Source organism: Gekko japonicus, unplaced genomic scaffold (genome assembly GCF_001447785.1).
Source record: "Gekko japonicus isolate JY-2015 unplaced genomic scaffold, Gekko_japonicus_V1.1 scaffold5935, whole genome shotgun sequence".
Lineage (NCBI taxonomy): Eukaryota > Metazoa > Chordata > Lepidosauria > Squamata > Gekkonidae > Gekko > Gekko japonicus.
In genome coordinates this window covers 7,777-30,315 of record NW_015166623.1, presented here as the reverse complement: position 1 = coordinate 30,315, position 22,539 = coordinate 7,777, and the positions used below count along the sequence as shown (strand labels likewise).

At 49.3% G+C, this 22,539-nt stretch overlaps 1 protein-coding gene across 1 annotated transcript in view; it reads right to left on the bottom strand.

The window, feature by feature from the left end:
* LOC107111438 (zinc finger protein 420-like) overlaps positions 1–21,383 on the bottom strand; it is a gene marked incomplete at its 5' end in the record, with an annotated part of 26,337 nt that extends 4,954 nt beyond the window's left edge. Inside the window, 7 exons of the mRNA XM_015412403.1 lie at positions 464–1,028; positions 1,160–1,182; positions 10,187–10,965; positions 18,143–18,265; positions 19,110–19,236; positions 19,777–19,847; positions 21,269–21,383. Of these exons, the coding sequence (XP_015267889.1) occupies positions 464–1,028; positions 1,160–1,182; positions 10,187–10,965; positions 18,143–18,265; positions 19,110–19,236; positions 19,777–19,847; positions 21,269–21,383 (1,803 nt within the window). The remainder of the gene's footprint in view (positions 1–463; positions 1,029–1,159; positions 1,183–10,186; positions 10,966–18,142; positions 18,266–19,109; positions 19,237–19,776; positions 19,848–21,268) is intronic.
* Positions 21,384–22,539: the final 1,156 nt, after the last annotated feature.

Sequence of the window (22,539 nt, the reverse complement as noted above, 5' to 3'; positions counted from 1 at the left end):
AGGCCCCTCGCCAAACCCCGCCCTCTGCCGGCCCCACCCCCAAACTCTCAAGGTATTTTCCAACCCAGACCTGGCAACCCTAGGGGAGGGCTCTGCCCCCTGCCCCAAGCTTAGCAGGCCCACTGCTGCGTTAGAAGGGGGAATCAGGATGGGGTTTTTTCCCAATTAATAAAACTTTCGAGGAACACCTTTTGGGGCCAGAATTGCCAAACAAAACAAAGAATAAGAAATGGGGGTCAGCCTGATCCACAAGTAGGTGACAAAAAAACCCACATCGTTGTGCCCTGGCATTCCCCTCCTCCCCAGTGAGATGGACAGAGATCTCAGCCCCTGGCTCCACCCCAGGCCCTCCTGCCTTCAGAGCCCACAGAACAGAAGGGCCTCACCTGCCTCTCTGCCTTAAGAGGAACTCTTCAGCCAGGTCCACCACCTGGGAGCAGCTATCAGGGCTGCTCTCCCTTACCCAACTTTGGATCTCTGGGGGCAGGACGCTCAGCAGCTGCTCCAGGACCAAGAGCTCCAGGATCTCCTCCTTGCTGTGATTCTCCACCCTCAGCCACCCACGGCACATTTCCCGCAGTCGGCTGTATGTTCCTCTTGGCCCATCTGACTCCTGGTAGCAGAAATGCCGGAACTCTTCACGCTGCTTCTCCCGGCTCAGGGCATCTCCTCGCAAGATGGCTGCCTTCACTTTCCCATAATCCTCTCTGTCTTTGGCATCCATTCTGCGATAGGTCTCCTCAGCATCGCCGCTGAGGGCCGGCAGGAGTCGGCTCACCCACTCTTCCTTTGGCCACTGACAGGCTTCGGCCACTTGTTCAAAGGAGGCCAGAAAGGCCTTGGCATCCTCCCAGGGGGAAGGTTTAGCTGGCAAGGGGGGGACTCCCCATCCAGAGTGAGGGTTTTCCACCCTCTTGAGGAACTCCTGCCACTGGGCTTCCCAGAGCGAGGAAAAGAGAAACCCCTGCCGATTGCTGATGCACGGGATCTCTTGGCCTCCTTCGAAGGAATTCCCCGATACTCCCAGTCTGGAGAACGTGTGGGGCATTTGGTATCCCCTTCGCTGCTTCCCCTATCGTTGTGCTTTGCCACTGCATTTTCATACTAGATGTGCTCCCAGTGACGTTTTTTCCTGTGGAAAACTGTGGCAACGGATTACAACGTTCCAGATTTGGCTTCTCCCTGTAAAAAACAGACAGAAAAAGAATGTCAGAAGAGCTGCACTGGAGCAGACCAAAGGCCCATCGAGTCCAGCATTTTGTTCCCACAATGGCTCTCCAGCTGTCTCTAGGAAGAAGAAGAAGAAGAGACTGGATTTATACCCCGCCCTTCACTACCCAAAGGTGTCTCAGAGCGGCTTACAAACTCCTTTCCCTTCCCCTCCCCACAACAGACACCCTGTGAGGTAGGTGGGGCTGAGAGAGCTCTTGACAGAAACTGCTCTTTTCCAAGAACAGGGTTTTTTTTCTTCAACATTTTTATTGAAGTTTTAATATTTTCATACAACTGTTAAGGTAAGTTAAAACCACTTCAATTTTTACAGAAATTATTAAGTATGATTAACATCATAGATTATACATCGAGCACTTAGAACAAATTAAACAGTCAACATTTATCTAAGAAAGTATGTTGAAACGTCATTTTGTTTCAGAAGATAAGAGCTAAATTTTCCAAGAACAGTTGTGCCAGACCTACGGCTTGCCCAAGGTCATCCAGCCAGGTGCAAGTGGAGGAGTGGGGAATCAAACCTGGCTCTCCCAGATTAGAGTCCGCACACTTAACCACTACACCAAACTGGCTCTCAAAAGCCCATGACACCCCCAAAGAGACTGTAACAGCATCACATGAAGCTGCCATATACTGAATCAGACCCGTGGCCCATTATCCCAATCCAAGCATCACCTACAGAGAAGCGCACTGAAGAAGGTGCCATGTGGAGTTCCAGCATCATTCAAGACAGTGTATCTCTACCTACCACCCTACACACAAAGCAGGCGACTGTGCCTCAGCGTGCTGGCCCCAATTCTTGTCATCGGCGGCTGGTGAGCGCCATGTCTATCGAGAAGAGGAAGAAGAGATTGGATGTATACCCTCTGCCCTTCACTACCTGAAGGAGTCTTAGAACGGCTTACAATCTCCTTTCCCTTCGCCTCCCCACAACAGACACCCTGTGAGGTAGGTGGGGCTGAGAGAGCTCTTCTGAGAACTGCTCATGAGAGAACAGCTCTGAGAGAACTTGTGACTGACCCAAGGTCACACCAGCAGCTGCATGTGGAGGAGTGGGGAATCAAACCCGGTTCTCCCAGATTAGAGACTGCTTCTCCAAACCACTATACCAGACTGGCTCTCAAGTGTACACAGGTAGACGCTGTCCCTGCAATTGGAAACGCTGCTTTTTTTAACGTACAGAGAGGGATCGTGTACACGGGACACAGTTGATTTCGCAGAGGTGAGGGAGGAGGCAGTGCACGCACACCCAGTCTCCCTTAATGCATGTTGATGTGCTGTGCCGTGCACAGGGTCATGTATAGAAGCCTAAGAATTGCTCAGATCAGTGAGTCCATCCATAGGGGTCAAAGGCAAGAGATGAGCAAGGCCCAGCTGGCCTGATCCGACATGGACCCCAAGAGGGGGAGAAGACGGCAAAGACGTGCTGGGAAAATGGTGCTTCCTATACGCATCCTCTGGATATCCTCTATATCAGTGGTGGCGAACCTATGGCACGGGTGCCAGAGGTGGCACTCAGAGCCCTCTCTGTGGGCACGCGTGCCATCGCCCCAGCCAGGCCCAGACCATCATTAAAGTGACAGATTCTCTGCCAAATAATTTTAAGTAAATGAAAGCATTTGGGATTGCTTTCCTTCCTTTGTTTGGATCATCTTAAGTTAATGTATGAGTTGTTTTTTCTAAAGTAAAACCTCAGTATTCAGGTTGAATTGCCGTGTTGGCACTTTGCGATAAATAAGTGGGTTTTGGGTCGCAGTTTGGGCACCCGGTCTCTAAAAAGTTCGCCATCACTGCTCTATATGGACAGATGTATCCACTGGATACACAAGCAGTTCTGAAGATTTATGCCAACCTTTCTCCCAACAATAAAAACAAGCAAACCCCCCCCCAATCCTAAAAACAGCAGAACTAATTGAACGAACACAAGAAGATCTTCAACAGAGCTTGCTGTCTCACGCAGGAAGCTGCCTTACACTGAGTCAGACCCTCGTTCCATCAAAGTCAGTGTTGTCTACTCAGACTGGCAGCTGCTCTCCAGGGGCCCAGGCAGACAGCAGTCTTTTCACATCACTTGGTACAGGGGTGGCCAAACTGCAGCTCGGGAGCCACATGTGGCTCTTTCACACAGTCTAATTCAATGTTAATAAAAAGCACATTTGCATATTTTCCAATAAAAACCTGTGTGTAATATTTGTTCATGTCTCAGACAGGGGTCATTTCCTGCAGGAGCGCACAGGAGCGGAGCTCCGGCAGTAAGGAGCCCAGGGGGTGGGAACATGCAACAAGCCTCACCCCCTGCTCCCAGCAGCCCTCAGTCAGGCCATGAAGACCAAGAAGCAGCCAGGTAAGTTACAGAGCCACCCACCCCCCGCCTGCCTTCAGATACAAGCTCTCCCTCCTCTGCAAGGGCAGATCTGTGCATTCCCCCCCCCCAGTAGCTAGCAATCCAAAACAGTCCAGTGGAGCCTGAGCGGTGGGTGTTGCCTTCTGACACACTTCCAGTCAGGGGGTGTGGCATATGCAAATAAGTTATGCTAATGAGTTATTCCAGTGAGCCCCTGCACCTCTTTTTCTACGAAATGGCCCCTGGTCTCAGACATCTGACGTTTATTCTGTGTGGCTGTTACGTTAAACAAGTTTGGCCACCCCTGACCTAGTATCTGGTCCTTTTTGAACTGGAGATGCCAGGGATTGAACCTGGGACCTTCTGCAAGCCAAGCAGATGCTCTACCACTGAGCCATGGACAGTCCCCCAAGGGAATGAGAAAGCTGTCATCCCGAGGCGCCCAAGGCTCTTACGAAAAGTCCTGTCTTAGAAGCCCTCCAAAGCGGCCCAGAGAGATTCCTCCCTCAGAAGGCTTTGCTGTCTCTGGATCGGGCCCCAGAGAAAGCCAATGAACCGCAATAGCGGAGAGAACCCAAATCTTGTGAGGAAAAGACACCAACGCACTGCATGCTGCTCCCAAGTGGGCTCAATAGGAGAGGCCTGTGGGCTTGAAAGGGAAGGGCCAGGGCCCTGCAGGTGAGGGAATGAGCCTGGGGAAACGCGTCGCTTGCTTCAGCCTTCCTGAATGTGTGTCTGGGACGAAACTGCAGGGAGTGAAAAAGAGCGAGGCCATCCCGGCTCACACAATTAACGACACCGATGCTGGGAAAGAATGTCGCCTACCCAAGAAGAGCTGGACGAGAGAAGAACCTGAATGGGAAATCTTTGGGAGGGAGGGAGGGAAGTCAGGATGGCCCCACACTAAATCCCAGACTGTAACAGCCACACCCACCCACCCACACCCACACACACACCCCGGCCAAAGCAGGGCCTGCACATCTGGGCTGCATCTCACACCGCCCCCTGCTCCAAAGGAACCCCATTTATCACAACAAGGAAGAAATAAATGGGGAAAAAAACAGGGGAAAGATTATTTTGAGGGAAACAAGACAATGAAACCCACGAGTATTATTCCCTCCCCTCTCCCGCCCCCGTCGCCCCAACTCCCGGGGGCACTCACTTTGCTTTCTGACACTTGCTGTAAAATGGGACACACCCCAAAATCACTATGGGGCCATCACAGTGGGGGGGAGAGGCCTGTTCTCGGCGTGGAGAGGGAAACCCAAGAACTCCCCTCCTGCTCCTTGCTTGAGATCCAGCCCCTGGGTCATGGGAGCCACCCTGGCCGCCTCCTTCCCGGCCCTGCTCTGGACTGGGGGGCCCAAAGGGATCCCCTTGCAGGGCCGTCCATCCCGGGGGCGCTTCAATCCCCCCCCCCCCCCCTCAGCTCGTTACCCTTCCAGGAATCCTCCCGGCCGGATCCAGTCTCCGTCCTCCAGCTCTCCCGCAAAGCCAAGCCGGATCCCTCGAGAACGAAGCCGGAGGACCGGAGTGTTTCTCTCCTCCCTACGCCGCCTGCCTAGGAAACGCGGCTCATTCGCTTTAACCCTTTCTAGGCCTTGCGAGGGAAATTTTTAAAAACCTGCTTTGCATTAATGTGGTTTCTGTTCACCGACGATCCACGTCGGTCGCCCAACCGGTCGCTTTCTGACGACGGGTTCAGCCTGCCACACAAGCAGATCTCCGTGTCGCTTCGTCGGCGTACACCAGAGAGATCTAGTTCATTCACCCACTGCTTTCCTCACCAGCGTTCCGTGCGCCTTGGTGTTTAGTCATGCCGGCCACATGACCACGGAAACGTCTTCGGACAGCGCTGGCTCTTCGGCATTGAAACGGAGATGAGCACCGCAACCCTAGAGTCGGATTCGACTGGCTTTCGAGCAAGGGAACCTTTACCGTTACCTTCCTCACAAGTGCTGACACCAAGCAAGCCACGGCATTAATTTCCTCTCTGTCCTATTCTCCACTTTCTCTTCACAGCATCCTTGCGAGGCTGAGAGGGCGTGACTGCCCCAAGGTAACAAAGCAAATTTATTTGGCAGAGTGAGGATTCGAACCTGGGTTTCCCAAACCCTGATCATGAATTCTAACCACTAGGCCACCCTTGCTCTTTTCTACTCTTCTACTCTTAAAAAAGCACCATTTCTTCTTCTGCATTTTTTAACTTTCAGAACTGGACATTAGGAATGGGATACCCACTCCTGCCTGTAATGACCAAGATGTAGAATCTGACAATCCCTTCTTCTCCATGAGAGAGACTGCACTCCAGTTTAAAGGATTACCCTCTCACACTCCTTTTGCATCCTCTCTAGAAAACCCAGCTTTTTCTTTTGCATCCTTTACTAGCCTTTGTTGTTAAAATTCTGGTTTTAACGGTGTTTTGAAAAAGGCAGACATTTAGCGTGTCTTTCTTTTAAGCCTAGGAACGTCCACTGCCTAATTCCAGGAGTGAAAGGTCTGGTTGTGGTTACTCAGCAAGGATGGTGAAGCAGTCTGTTCATGCTCAGAGGCCGGAGCCAAAATAAGATTTCTCTACTTGCAATTTCTTGCTTTCGAACTGCTAGGTTGGCAGGAGCTGGAACTAGAGATGGGAGCTCACTCCATCATGCAGCAACCCAGGTCTCGAACTGCTGAACTACTGACCTTCCACAGCCTGCAGTTCAGCATCTTAACCACTTGAGCCACCGCAGCTCCTTGAAGCATCATTTACAGAATCAATAATGCCTTCTCACACAATCCCCAACGCTATAAAGAGGCAATCATGGCATTTTGATCTGGCTTATCAACTCAAACGATATCTACACAAGTGCAAAATACGAGGGTCAACATAATATTAATGTTATTAATAATTCCTGTAGTTAAGGGTTTGGATGGTTATTCTTGTTATGATGCAATACGTATTCTTAAGTTTATCGTATCTGTTTCACTCATGAAAAGTACATCACTGTTTATATGTTTTAAAGTTAAAAGTTATAAATGTGTGTTTTTTTAAAAAAAGGGTGCTAAGATATGTGTTGATCTCGGAATTCCCTGCAGGAGGCTTTGCCATCGCCAAATGGGGCCACAGAGGAAGCTGGTGAAAGGGCACTGGCAGATCGAACCCAATGGTTGAAGGGATTGAAATAAACAAAAGGAAGTGAGGTGCTGAATGAAGCAGCCCCATGGGCTCATAATGAGAGTCATGTAAGTGCCAGCACCATGAACTAGATTTGGAAACCAACGGCCAACCAATGCAAAGACTACAAGACAGGTCAAGATGGGCAGCTGTGTTAAGTCTGTCTGTAGCAGCAGAAAAGAGCAAAAAGTCCAGTAGCACCTGAAAGACTAACAAAATTTCTGGCAGGGTGTGAGCTTTCGTGAACCACTGCTCACTTCTTCAGATACTGCTATACGAAGGTATCCAAAGAAGTGATCAGTGACTCGTGAAAGTCCATCCCTTGCCACAAATTTTGGGCACACTCACTAAATAATGCACTTTGCAACTGGATATCACCATATGAAACAGCAAAATCCACCTGCAAATAATTGCTGAAGTGCATTGAAAGTGCATTATTTATTCTGTGCAATTTGTTAGTTTTAAAGTGCAAGTAGAATCTTGCTTTCTTCTACTGCAAAATAGGTGTGATATCATCCTTGCAGCCCGTCCACCCGTGAGTGTGTGTATGTAGTTCTGTGGAGGACTCAGACTGCTTCATTTACATTGTCTCACGAAATCCCTACAACTCTCTTGTAGAGTAGGCTACTATTATAATCCCCATCTTGCAGATGAGGCGAGGGCTAGAGACCCTACCAGCTAACACAATTAGCCACCGAACCACACCAATGCCTGGAAAGCTTTCCTTGCTACAGATCCCCCACCCCTCGCTGCAAAATTAAGCCCCGCCACCACCAGAACCCACCTTTCACCCTGTGGCTAACTTGAAACGGACAGGAACCTAGAAGGTTGAGCAGCTAAAACTTAGAACAAAATGCATCTATGTATTGTAAAGTGTACTCTGTGTATTGCTATTGCTATTATTTAGACCACCAAAGGCCCTCAGGCCTTTTTATCTTTTATTTTTATATTTTTATCTTAGCTCAGGAAGGAGGGCTCCAGAGCAAACTAATTTATGCAGTAGACGAATCGCTCGCTCACAACTTTAATGCCAGCAGCTCACAATGTATAATTTTTGCTCACAAGACTCCCCAGCTTAGAGGGAGCATTGTGGCATCCCCCAGCCCAGCTTCTTGAGTCTCTGTCCTCTCCCTTTGTATACTCTCTAGGAACCACATATCTCCCTGCTTCTTTAACCCTTAACAGGCTCTCATGGACGGATTATTTATCGCATGGTAGAGTTACACACAGGAAGCATATAATAATATAAAATATGTAACCAAGTTGATACAGTGGGCATGCCAACTGATTGGGCAATCCCCCTAAAATACTAATATCTAGATTTTCAATACACTCAATTGCAGCTGGGGAGAGTTCAAGGAGCTCCATCACATCTCCCTGGAAAACATGACATACACATTCTTGTGATAGATGTAAAATAATTTGGCGGGCTGCACCAGAATTGCATTCAGGTCCTGGTATTTCGTCCCATTAAAACAACAGCTCTGCACAACTGCCAAAGTCTATTTGTATTCTATTAGCCATCTTCCATAGTTTATGTGGTAAGTCAAATCCTGCGGGCCTCTCATTGGTGTTATCAGGTTATGGATACTGGGTGGAACTGATTGTATCCATGTTCACAACCATTCCTTCCCTAGATCGAAATTTTGTGATTGCAGGATTTGTGCAGATCTTATTGCTGGGTGTCGGGGACTTAGCCTGGTTAGGCTTGCATCAGCCATGTCTTTGTGGATAGGAAACTCTCGGTTTTCAAGTATTTTTCTATATTTACAAAGAAGAGCATCTTGTCTTCAGAGATGCAGGGTAGTGATGTGGCACAGCATGGGTAGTTAATAGGTCGTAGTGGGTTTCATACATCCACTGATGGTTCTCGTTGTATTGAGTTGGACATCAAGTTTGTGGACATGGGGGCTGCTGAGCCACACTGACACATATTCCGCAGTACTATATACCAACCCCAAAGCTGAGCATCTAAGTGTTGTAGCAGACAGCCTGAAAAAGCTCATATTTCAAGAAGGGTTCTGTTTGTTTTCATTCTTCCAAATTAAGGAAAATGTGGAATTCAGTGCCAGAGGAACTGGTTGGCCACTCTGTGAGACAGGATGCTGGACTAGATGGAGTACTGGTCTGATCCAGCAGGGCTCTTATGTTCTTAAATTAATCCTACTGAACAAACTCTTTGGGCTTCAAAGTGGTGGCAGCCCAAAAAGCCTGCAGCAGGCTGAACTGGGTGGGTGGGGGATTACGGTTAGAGGATGCTTCTCCAGAACTACTTGTCAAATAAAACTATTTGTGCACATGCTGTCATGCTAGGCTGTAGGTATCGACCATCCTCATTTTGTGTATCTCTGCACAGGGTTTGGAAAATAGAAATGTTTTTGCCAGCTTTGCAGATGTCAGAAATACCTCACTTGGTAAATATCCTGAAGGAGTGAGCTTCATAGAGGGCAACCACTGAAAAGGCCCTTTTTTGTGTAAATACTTTTTTAGTCCCAAACCCCTGGCTGTGAAGAAGATCCTTATCAGAAACAACTGTAGGAAAGTTTCACCTCTCTGCGAGGAACATGAAGCTCTGGTCTCTGCATCAGAGTGTTGCCACACACAGACAATTTATGAGGGTTTCACCCCTGTGTAGATTCCTCAGTGCTTATGGACAGATGCGCTGATCTTGAGTCTCCTTCCACCGTCAGAGTACATCCTTGTTTTCTTCCCTGTGAGAACTATTTGAGGTGTCAATCATGGCTAGACCTTTCCCCATAATCTGAGCATTTATACAAGTTTTTCTTGGTTTGAATCGGGTGTGGGGGTTCTATATGGTAAGTTTTCTGTGCAGATGCAAGTTCTTTCCAAGAGTTTACATGGTTTAGACCCTTTCTCTCATCTGTGGTTGTCTTTCAGGTGTGAAATAAGAGAAAAGCTCATTTTCACAGGCTAAGCAGTCACATGGTTTCTCCTTGTGTGTGCGTTCGAAAAGTTTCTCACCCGTGCAGGTTCTTCGATGATGTTAAAGATGGCATCTCCTCTGAATATCTTTCCATACTCTTTCCACATTAGAAGCATTCAAAAGGTTTCTAACCTGTGTGAGTTCTTAGATGCCGTTGAAGACTGCGACTTTCACTGAATCTCTTTCCACACTCGGAGCATTCAAAAGGTTTCTCCCCTGTGTGAGTTCTTTGATGCCGTTGAAGACGGCCTCTCCAGCTGAATCTCTTTCCACACTCTGAACATTTAAAAGGTTTCTCCCCTGTGTGGGTTTTTTGATGCCGTTGAAGATCAACACTGCAGTGGAATCTCTTTCCACATTCTGAGCATTCAAAAGGTTTCTCACCTGTGTGGGTTCTTATATGCCTTTGAAGACTGACACTCTGACTGAATCTCTTTCCACACTCTAAGCATTCAAAAGGTTTTTCCCCCGTGTGGGTTCTTAAATGCTGTTGAAGATTGCGATTTTCACTGAATCTCTTTCCACACTCCGAGCACTCAAATGGTTTCTCCCCTGTGTGGGTTCCCAGATGCCGCTGAAGATTGCCACTCCATCTGAATTCCTTTCCACACTCTGAGCACTCAAACGGTTTCTCCCCCGTGTGGATTATTTGATGCCGTTGAAGACTGACACTCTGACTGAATCTCTTTCCACACTCTGAGCATTCAAAGGGTTTCTCCCCTGTGTGGGTTCTTTGGTGCAAAAGGAGATGTGATCTGCAGGTGAAATACTTTCCACACGGAAACCATTCATGTGCCTTCCCATCAGAGAAATTCTTTGCACTCTCTAAGCAGATAAATGTCTCCCCTCCTGAATGGTGGGAAGTCTCTCTCTGGTGTTGAATAAGGTTTGATTTCTCTGAGAATCTTTTGTCGCAGTCTGAGCAGCTGTACAGTTTCTCTCCTATATGGATCCTTTGGTGCCTCATGAGCTCTTCTCCACAAAGGAAGCTCTTTCCACACTGCAAGCAATTATGAAGCTTTCCAGGATGCTTCTGCAAATCAATATATTGAGTTTGATCTGAGAAATTCAATCCCCAGTCCACATATTTGTGTGTTTCCTGTGCTATGTGGATTATTTCATGGAAATCCCCTTCTTGGCAAGGAATGGGTTTTTCCCTCATCTTCTCTCCATGGTTTCCCTCCTGCCTCTCCAGTCTATCTCGATCACTGAAGTTACATTCAGACTCTTGTTCCTTGTCTCCTTCCAATGAGAACCACTCGAATTCCCCAACCATCTCCTTGACATCTTTTGCTGGAATAAAGAGAGAGAGCCAATCAGCACTCAGGCAAGAAGCTAAGCCACAAATCAAGCACTCTTTATTGACAGGCGTGGCATTTTCTTTCCTTTGTCAGAGCTTCTCTCCCCACTCCACTCAACCTGACTGAGCGGCTAGTCACAACTTTTCCCTGGCCAGGCCCTCCAGCAGAGCTGGTTTTATATTCTATCTCTCCCTTCCCCCAAACTCCCTGTGAAGAAATGCTTATTTTTCACTTGGGAGGATGGCTATGAACAAAAGCTCCACTTTGCGTTTTAACAGTTTTTATTTTATTTAATTATTTAATTAATTTGTACCCCGCCCTCCCCGCAAAGCAGGCTCAGGGCGGCTCACACTGATTAATACATAAATAACAATTAAAATCCACATAAAATCATTTAAAACAAATCAATTATAAGTAGATCATAAATCATAAAGTGCTGGTGATGCTCCATTGATTGCTTAAGATGGCGTCCTGCAGGTGGCATCCTGAAAGTGCCTACAAGGTCTAAGCCATTTTTTCTGCTCAGTGCTCTTCGTCCTCTGGACAGAGAACAAGCAGGAAGTCAGTCAATGGCTTCCCAGGCTCACCTGAGCTACCTCTTAACAAATGCTAATAGGTCTAGCCAGGGCTTTTTTGGTAGAAAAAGCCCAGCAGGAACTCATTAGCATAATAGGCCACACCCAATAGCAGGAATCCATTAGCATATTGGGCCACACCCCTGACAGCACCACTTATTAGCACATTAGGCCGCACCCACATGTTACCAGACGTGTGGTCATCCAGCCACACCAATCTTTTGCTTCTTATTCTGTTTACCTTCTTTGTTGTCAAAACCCAGAGCTTTTTTTGTAGCAGGAACTTTTTTGCATGTTAGGCCACACACCGCTAATGTAGCCAATCCGAATGAGTTTCTGCTGTTGGGTGTGGCCTATTATGCTAATGAGTTCTTGTTGGGCGTGGCCAACTCAGGAGCCAGACGGAACTCCGTTCCTGTGCGTTCCTGCCCAAAAATAGCCCTGGGTCTAGCTAAAGACAGTTGAGTTTATTTATTTATTGTATTTGTATCCCGCCCATCCCACGAGCAGGCTCAGGGCGGGTCACTTCATCTTCAACAATACAATAAGGTTTAAAAACACAATATAAACATTTAAAATCAGTAGTTATAGCTACTGGTGAAAGTTCCGACCCATTCATACTGATTGTTATGGCCGGTTGCCGATAGATGGAGAGAAGGCCCCGGCCCTGGTCGAGGCTAGACGGACGACTCTTGGGCTAGGGACCACCAGGAGATGTTCATTACTAGAGCGTAAAGCTCTTCGAGGCATATATGGGAACAGGCGGTCCTTAGATATGTTGGTCCCAGGTCGTATAAGGCTTTAAAGGTTATTACCAACACCTTGAAGCAGATCCAGTACTCAACTGGTAACCAGTGCAGCTGGCAAAGCACATACCGAACGTGAGCCTGCACAGGCGTCGGCGTCAGCAGGCACGACGCCACATTTTGTACCAGTTGTAATTTCTGGATCAGCCTGTGTAGAGCGAATTGCAGTAATCAAGCCTGGAAGTGACCATTGCATGGATCACCGTAGCTAGGTTTTGGGGGGAGAGATATGGCTTCAGTAGCCTGATCTGCCTGATGGAAGAATGCAGATCTGGCAACTGTGGTAACCTGGGCCTCCATAGACAGAGAGGCATCCAGTGTTACTCCCAGGCTCCTCACTGTCTGGGGTGGCACCAAAGGTGCCCCTTCCAGTGTGGGGAGCCTGGTACCCACATCCATGCCCCCTCAACCCAGGTACAGGACCTCCATCTTCGATGGATTGCGCCGCCCCCCCCCCCTTTGTTGACCAGCCCCCCCTTCTCCAAGCAGGGAACAGAGACTTGGAGGACTTTAGACTAGAACAAATTCCAGGAAGGAAATGTCTGGACTTTTCAGGAAAAGCTTCTTTGACCTGGGCTGACTGGGTCAGTGGGAGGAGAGACTGAGATGATAAAAACTCCAAGCAACAAGAAGAAACTCTCTTTTCTTTGGGTGCTGCATCCCTGAGAGGACACGCAGACTCTCCTCTGAGCCACTGACCATGCGCTCTCCTGGGAGAGTTGGAGCAAGCTTCAAGGTAATGACTACTCTGTAGAGATCTAGAACATCTAAGCTAAAGAGCCTGTCCTAGATTTTACCACCTGATAGGGCATGTATTAGACAGAGCGACAGAGGATTTGTGTTTTACCTATTTCCTTTGGATTTCCTTGCCCAGTTTGGTGCTGTGCTAAAAAGTATGCTTATGAACATTTTCTTTTTAATAAATATTTTCAACTTTCGATGCTGGGAACGGTTCTCTGTACCACATAGACCTCCACTGTCTCAGACACGCTATTTTAAAAGGGGGCCAGGGGGAAGGTAGGCAGTTGGCAAGCGGCTATTCCTCCAGGGGAACACAAGCCAGTGAACTGTCCCCGCGGTGACCATACGTCGGGCAGCGGGAGACACAGAGGCAAGGCCTCAGAGCTTGGAAGGGAAGCTGGGAGCCCTGACCCTCCGAGCAGGCAATTCCTTGCAAAGGTCAGGTGGTGGTGGTGCATTACCGGAGAGAGAAAGTAAAACCTCTCCAGGTGATAGGAAAACTTTGGAAAGCAGACATGGATGGAGCCCCCTATGAGATCCTCAAAGCCCCCTACCCAATCTCCCCAATTCCCCTTTATTTTTTTGGGAAAAACCTGTTACTTGTTAAGTTCAGCTACACTGCACTGCCAACACGCTAGCTAAAGAGTGTGAGAACTAACTGGCCTCCAGAGTCATTCCTTCCTTCCTGGCTTGATTCCTTCGTGGCCAGTGGCTTCCTTGCACCTCCTTTGTTCCTCCTTTGATTGGCCAGCCCAGCCCCTCTAGCCAGCGGGGGGTCTAATTTCACCTCTCTGGATATGCCCAGTAGAGGGGGGGGGGTTCTAAGAGGGGGCAGGCAAAGACTGCCACTCAAATTAACAAAGGAAGAAAAGAGCCTCCCAGCGGGCAATTCCTTGCAAAGGTCAGGTGGTGGTGGTGCATTACCGGAGAGAGAAAGTAAAAACTCTCCAGGTGTTAGGAAAACTTTGGAAAGCAGACATGGATGGAGCCCCCTATGAGATCCTCAAAGCCCCCTACCCAATCTCCCCAATTCCCCTTTATTTTTTAAAAAATATTACTCGGTAAGTTCAGCCATGCCACACACCAGCCAAAGTGCACACACACTAACCAGCTGCCTGCATCATTCCTTCCTTCCTGGCCAGTGGCTTCCTTCCTCCTCTGATTGGCCAGCACAGCCCCTCTAGCTGGCTGGGAGGGGGTTTAATTGCACCTTTCTGGATATGCCCAGTAAAGGGGGGGGTCTCTAAGAGGGAGGTAGGCAGGCAAAGGCTGCCAGTCAAATATTTAACAAAGAAAGAAAAGAGACCCCCAAACAAACCCTGACTCTCGTCAAGACAGACCAGGCGGTTAAACTTTTCCCACTCCAGCTTTTGTAAATCTCTCGTCGGAAGGGGGGGAAATCCCTGAGCATGCAAACAGCTGGGCTGGAGGAAGAGGTTTTAATTTCTTCTCCTTTGGCTCCACCCCCACAGGCTCTTTTTCTTCCAAAGCTACAACCTTGGTGGGCTTTTTGTTTGGGCTCTTTGCAACAGATCAATGGAGCAGCGAGCCTTTAAAGTAGCAAATTATGGGTTGCCGTGTGCCTGCCTCTGTGGGCATCCATCCACCGGGACATTGTTCCTCTCTTGCTGCAGGGCTTCATCCCCCTAAATCTATCTCCGGCCTTATTTACTGGGGCGAGGGTGGAATGAAAGGCGCATCAGATCTGGGGGGGAGGTCTCTGTGTGTTTTGCTTCCCCCCCCAAAGGAATCTGCAGAGGCAATCAGATGCAAACAAAGAAGGGATCTTTTTCTCTCTCCCTCTCCATGGATCTCCTAACTCAAGTAACAGGCTCCTGCCCTGAACTCTGCAGGCAGGAAAAAAGGCTCTGATGTGGCGGCAGAGAGGGGTGGTGGTATTGATTGGGGGGCGGCTTGCCCATAGGCGACCCATATTGCTTGATTCTGTAGGCTAGGGAATCCTTTGGGGGGTGTTGAGTTCCCCTCCGAGCCCTGCAGAAAGAGCTAGAAAATTTCATTCCCCCCCCCTCCTCTTAAAGGGTGTAAATACTCCCCCCCCCCATTCAGCATCTTCACCCCATTGAAAAAGGGGAAATCTGTCAGGTTCGCTTGGGGCGATTACCTTTTGATCCAGGCAAAAAAGGATTTTTCCCCCTTATCTGTATAACCAACCTGACACACAATAGTAGCCATAATGTTTACAAACTTTTGAATGCTATTGCTTCCTCTGTTGAAGTAACTGAGAAAGTGGCTAAGTTCCTTCAATCCACCATGCTGCTACGCCAAGAAAAAGCACAGTTGTAACCTATTATTTTATTCAATGTATTTGTAATACAGTGTCCTGCTTGTATACTTTTATAATGACTTTGTTCTACTGATACATGCCAATAAAGGCTGACTTGACTTGACTTGAATAGTAGCAGCCCCACGAGAGAGAGAGAAATGCCCCCTCAGAAAAAGAAATCCTGCCTGCAGGCCTGAAAGCAGGGCAGAATACGGCATGCAGACCAGAGCAGGTCTGTTCCACCACACTCCCCAATATCTACTTTCAGGGGGGAAAATAACAAAGAATCATTCCCCCCCATCCTTCACATTTGACTTGCCAAGCAGATTTCTGGTGATTAAATACAAGACGTTATCATGATATCTAGCCCTGCAATCAGGGGTCATTTAGTAGAAAAAGAGGTGCAGGAGCTCATTAGCATACCTTATTTGCATAGGCCACACCCACTGACATCACTGGAAGTGTGTCAGAAGGCAACACCCACCGCTCAGGCTCCACTGGACTGTTTTGGATTGCAGATCTGTCCTGGCAGAGGAGGGAGAGCTTGTACCTGAATAAAACTTGGTCTTAAAGGTGCCACTGGACTGTTTTGGACTGGGGGGCCAGGGGGTGGGGGGCTCTGCAGCTTACCTGGCTGCTTCTTGCTCTGACTGAGGGCTGCTGGGAGCAGGGGGTGGGGCTTGTTGCATGTGCCCGCCCCCTGGACTCTTTACTGCCGGAGCTCCGCTCCTGTGCGCTCCTGCAGGAAATGACCCCTGCCTGCAATTCTACAGAGAGTTTACTTCCTGGTGTGAGGACAGCCATGAGAAGCTACTTTTCAGCCTCCTCAAATACTTGTTTGCTGGAAGGAGGGAGGACTGCACCAAGTGAACCCCATCGTTCAAAGGGGATGCCCATGGTTTTTGGAAGGGATGCCAGTTGTTGGGGAGGGAGGAAAAGCCAGGAGGCAGCTAGTTCAGGGGTCTCCAACCTCTCAGCGCTTGCGGGCAGGCACCTTTGGAATTCTGACATAACATGGTAGGTGCAGCAAGGAAATGGCTGTCACCAGCGTGTGGTAACCTCTGACCTCTTTGGAGAACAGGTGAAATAAATAACAATTAACTGCCCTGAGAGGTGGACGTGGTAGTTTTTGATAGACCAGTGGTGGCGAACCTATGGCACGGGTGCCAGAGGTGGCACTCAGAGCCCTCTTCGTGGGCACGGGTGCCGTCGCCCCAGCCAGGCCCAGACCATCATTAAAGCGTCGAATTCTCTGCCAAATAATTTTAAGTAAATGAAAGCATTTGGGATTGTGTTCCTTACTTTGTTTGGATCATTTTAAGTTAATGTATGAGTTGTTTTTTTCTAAAGTAAAACCTCAGTATTCAGGTTAAATAGCCGTGTTGGCACTTTGCGATAAATAAGTGGGTTTTGGGTTGCAGTTTGGGCATTCGGTCTCTAAAAGGTTCGCCATCACTGGCCTAGAGCATCCCTGACAAGTGACATCCAGCCGCTGCTTAAAGACTGCCAGTGAGGGGGAGCTCACCACCTCCCTAGGCAGCTGATTCCACTGTGGCACAACTCCTACTGTAAAAACGTTTTCCCCTAATATCCAGCCGGTACCTTCCCACCCCCTTCACTTAAACCCATTTTTCCAAGTCCTCTCCTCTGCTGCCAGCAGGAACGGCTCCCTGCCCTCCTCTAAGTGGCAGCCCTTCAGATACTTCAGCAGAGCAATCATGTCCCACCTCAACTCAACGTTCTCTTCTCCAAGTCCCTCAGCCTTCCCTCATAGGGCTTGGAGGCGGAGCCGCCCACAAAATGGCTGCCACAGCTTAACTTCAGGCACACAGTGTATAGATCCTTGTGCTGTGGTGGCAGTTGCCGCCAAAGCAACGTTGAACAAAATCTGTACAGCCGAACAAATCTCCAGTTGTCACAATGGTCCATCTGAGGCCTTGCTGGCCAAGAGCCCTACCTGGCCCCACCCAGTTCCTAAAAACACTGGTCAGGTGTCAGAAAAGGTGTCTGCGGGTTGCCACAGGGCCCAGGGGCACCACACTCAGGATCCCCAATCTAGCTGACTGCTGTAAGGAAACCGGAGATGAAGCTTTGTCCTCACACAACAGTGCTCTCAAGATGCCGGCCCCTTTCCCTGGAATATCCAGTATTTAAGGAAGCCACAGCCCCTCAAGAGCCACAGCTGAGTTCAGCCCCAGAAGGAGCTCCGAGCCTCTCAGATTTCAGTCCCCAGAAGACCTCCCTCTATCACTCAGGCCCATAGCTACAGTGGGGCATCTCGGGGCTAGGCCCCCCCGGCTTCCTGGCAAGCCTCCCCCAACTTCTCATTCAGCTCAGGACGTCACAGCCTTCTCCCCCTGGGAGGGACAGCTCCAGTAGAGGGCCTCTGGGGAGGGACGCGGACTAGATGCTTCCAGTGGCAACAGGAGGGAGACTCCAACTTGCTGGTGGCCGAAGTGGAGACCAGCACAGCGCAGGGTTCCTGCGCCCCAGTTTCTTTAATCAAATTACCTTTAATACAATTAATCAAATTACCTTTAATACAATTAATCAAATTACCTTTAATTCAATTAGCCAGTGCCCCCTAAGAAATTTAAATGCCCCCTGACTTAAGAAATCCTGGCTACGGGCCTGCTCTCACTATCTAGCGGGCTTCATAATTCCACCAAACCAAGACTTGCTAAGAAGAGAATCAGAAATCCTCTAATGGCTGTTCCTTGCCCATCCCCTTGACATAAGGACATAACAGAGAAGGACACTCACTATCAGCCACCTCAGTAGGGAAGGAGATACTCTCTTGAGATCCTCTTGAGAAACCCTCCGGTCCTCCTTTGGACGCCAGGCTTTGGTCTTTCTCCGCTGTAGTCTCTCTCACGTTCCTGGCTCCTTTGGCAGAGACAGGGGGAAAAAGTGATGATTCTTTTATCAGGAAGGAAAGAAATCGAAGGAAGAAGAAGAATTCTTCTGTAAGGGACGGAAGCATGGCCAAGACCAAAGCCCACAATCCAAACCAGTATAAGGGGGATGGATCCACTCCAGATTATGGTCAAAGTGGATGGCCCTAATCCCATCAGGGGGAAGGGTGTGTTGAGAAATTAGGATCTGGCCCCTTCCAGGGTCTTTACATAAGAACATAAGAGACGCCAATGTTGGATCAGGCCAAAGGCCCATCCAGTCGAACACTGTCACACAGTGGCCAAAAATACCAGGTGCCATCAGGAGGTCCACCAGTGGGACCAGAACATTAGAAGCCCTCCCACTTTTTACCCCCACAAGCACCAAGAAGACAGGCATCACTTGCCCCAGAGTCCCTATCTATACATTAGAAGCCCTCCCACTTTTTCCCCCCACAAGCACCAAGAAGACAGGCATCACTTGCCCCAGAGTCCCTATCTATACCTTGTGGCTAATAGCCACTGATGGACCTCTGCTCCATATGCTTATCTCCTCTCAACCCCACCTTGGCCTCAGGCCAGGAAACCCTCTCTGGCTTGCGCAATGGCCACAACACACTGGCCTCAGTTTCCTACTGGGCCAGCCAGGCAGCTTGGGTTGTTCTACCCAGCCATGCTGGACATGGCCTTTCGCTGCCGTTCTAACTCTACAAGGCCCCAGCGGGGGTCAAGTAGCAAGGCAGGCCTCAAAACGATGTACTGCCGTTCAAGATTTTGATTCATGCATCATCTCAAGGGCAGCAGTTTGCACCTTTGGCACTATGAAAGATCCATACCCAGAAAGGCCACGTTCCCGTAGTTCTCCAGTATGACTTCCCCATAGAGAGCTCTTTGGTCTGGATCCAGCAGGGCCCACTCAGCCTCTGTGAAATCCACCGCCACCTCCTCGAAGGAAAACGGACACTGAAAGAAAAAGCAGATTCCTCCGTCAGAGATCATGCCAGGAAGAGACGGCACACTGGAAGGGGGCATTCTGAGAGGGCACAGGGTGTTGACCTTGGCAGGGGTAAAGGGAGTGGCGCCCGGAGCCTCTATTGCTTGGACACCTTAGCAGTAACAAAAGCTCCCATACGAAAGAAGGAAGGACCAAGGCCAGTGGTGGCGAACCTATGGCACGGGGGCCAGAGGTGGCACTCGGAGCCCTCTCTGTGGGCACACGTGCCATTGCCCCAGCCAGGCCCAGACCATCATTAAAGTGTCGAATTCTCTGCCAAATAACTTTAAGTAAATGAAAGCATTTGGGATTGCTTTCCTTACTTTGTTTGGATCATCTTAAGTTAATGTACGAGTTGTTTTTTCTAAAGTAGAACCTCGGTATTCAGGTTAAATTGCCGTGTTGGCACTTTGCGATAAAAAAGTGGGTTTTGGGTCGCAGTTTGGGCACTCGGTCTCTAAAAGGTTCGCCATCACTGACCTAGGCTGTTCCCCCTGATCTCCCCCTACCTGGACTGGAGGTGCAGCAGCCGTTTCCACGCCACTGCAAAGACGGTGGCTCCACAACGCCTCTCCGCTGCCTGCAAGGGAGACAAAGGAAGAAGGAAGAGCATTAGCCTCCGCTCCCTGTTTCATTTGCTTGTATGACTCCTGCTGCTTCATGCACCCCTGTTCCCAGGGTAACAGAACTCATAATGATTTTTAATAAACTGTGGGAGAGACAGAAGAGAGACGCCAGGTACCCACATTTCAGGCTTCTGTGAGATTTGATTAATACCCTGTTAACTCTGGAGCTCAAAAAATGTGACAGCTGGATCGGACCCAAGGGCCACTCAATCCGGTCACAGGTATTCCTTCTCCCACCGGCTGGGCCCTTCCACGCGCCCTTGTGTTCAGGCTGGCAGGAGAAAAATAGGGGGCCGGAAAATTAAGTTGCACGACACGTTGCTGTCACATCCAGCTGAAAATGCAGATCTAATTTTAGCACATTAGTTGATGCTCTCGAAAATCTAGGGTAATACTAATGGGTTTCCAGAGTGTCTGCGTTCAAGCTTCAGGGCAGACGAAGACATCAAAGTGACATCAGGTTTACCACATCGCTCACAGGGGTGCCACACAACAGCCCTGGCACCCCTAGTCTGGTATCTTGTTTCTGGTTGTGGCTTGCCAGATGCCCTTGGAAGACCTTTAAGCGGGGGGGGGAGGAAGAGGAGGAGGAGGAGACTGGATTTATACCCCGCCCTTCACTACCCAAAGGTATCTCAGAGCGGCTTACAAACTCCTTTCCCTTCCCCTCCCCGCAACAAACACCCTGTGAGGTAGGTGGGGCTGAGGGAGCTCTGACAGAAACTGCTCTTTTTTCAAGGACAGCTCTTATCAGAGCTATGGCTTGCCCAAGGTCATCTAGCCAGGTTCAAGTGGAGGAGTGGGGAATCAAACCCGGTTCTCCCAGATTAGAGGCCACACACTTAACCACTACACCAAACTGGCCCCTAACAATGGGTCTTCAGAAGTCTGTTTCAAGGACAGCTCTTATCAGAGCTATGGCTTGCCCAAGGTCATCCAGCCAGGTTCAAGTGGAGGAGTGGGGAATCAAACCCGGTTCTCCCAGATTAGAGTCCGTGCACTGAACCACTACACCAAACTGGCCCCTAGCAATGGGTCTTCAGAGGTCTGCTGCCCCGGAACACGGAGATCTGATTTATTCACAACGGCTAATACCTGCACCAGATTGATCTCTCTTTCCTTTTTAAACCACCCTGCGTCCCCTCTAACAGAAGAAATGTGAGACAGGGATATTTTAATTCATAAGAATAGATTTGCCTTCCATGAATCTAATCCCCTTTCAAGTGAGTGGCCATCACTATATCCTCCGGCCCTGAGTCCCAGAAATCTACCCTCTGTTATATGCAGAAGTATTTCCTTCAGCTCCTGACCAAAACCTTCTACCCAACAACTTCACTGTGTGCCCCAATTCCATCTGGCCACAAGACAGCCTTACCATGTGAGAGGGCATCTTGGGCACCTTCCTGGGCCTGAGCCCTCTGCCCATCCTCTGAATGAGCTCCTTCCACCTCAGAGAAGTTGGCTTCCATCTTCACAGACGGTCCCCACATCTGAAAGGAGATGGGTAAGAGAAGGAATGGAACAGGCCAAGGAGACGGATCCTGCCCCACGCCCACCCAATGCTCCCTCTAAGCTGTGGAGTCTTGTGAGCAAAAATTCTATTTTGTGAGCTCCTGGCATTAAAGTTGTGAGCAAGTGATCTGGCTACTGCATAGATTAGATTGCTCTGGAGCCATCCTTCCTGGGCTAAGAGAAAAATGTGTGAGCCGGAGGCTAAAAAACTGTGAGCTAGCTCACACTAACTCAGCTTAGAGGGAACACTGCTCCCCCCCTCTCCCACACGCCTGCATCGACCAGCAGAGCTGTTTCAACCACAGGTGCAAGAACCAGGGTTGGGCTTTCTTCCGAGCTTAGTGAACTCTCTAGAGGTATACACATCTGACAGGGAAGCCTTAGGATAAGGTCGCTGCTTGAAATAAGTAAAGGAAATTCCCCTCACCTGCTCTGCCTGCCTCGTCTCCTCTGCCTGACTCAAGAGGAAACCTTCGGCCAGGGCTACCGCCTGGGAACTAGTCTCCGGCCCACATCCTCTGACCCAGCGCTGCATTTCCTGGGGCAGGATGGCCAGGAACTGCTCCAGGATCACCAGGTCCAGGATCTGCTTCTTGGTGTGCCTCTCTGGCTTCAGCCACTCAAAGTCCAGGGACCTGGCTGCAAACCTCTCGGGGCCCAGCAGCCTCATGGTAGCGGAACTGCCGGAAGCATCGGCTATGTGCGTCTGTGCCCATCATTTCCTCATCCAGGACCTCTAGTGCAGATATTTCCCAGAATTCAATGCCACTGCCACCCTGGATGGGATGGGGACCTTTCCTTGATATCTCGCTGATTCCAGGTCCCTCTGGGTCATGCTCTTCCATCTTCTTCCCCTTCTCTTGGGTCACCTCTGACTGTGGAAAGACAGCCTTACTCATGTGACTATGAAGAGGAAGGGGAAAAGGTATCAAAAAGGCAGAAAGAAAACAAAAGAGAACTACTTCACTGACCCTGGCCAAGAGACACCTACGGATTTCCCCGGTTGATCAGAAGGAGCGTCCTTGTTGTAGTTTACCAGTCAGAATTAATGTCATTGTACTATAGTACATGGAGCTGCGGTGGCTCAAGTGGTTAAGACGCTGAACTGCAGGCTGTGGAAGGTCGGTAGTTCAA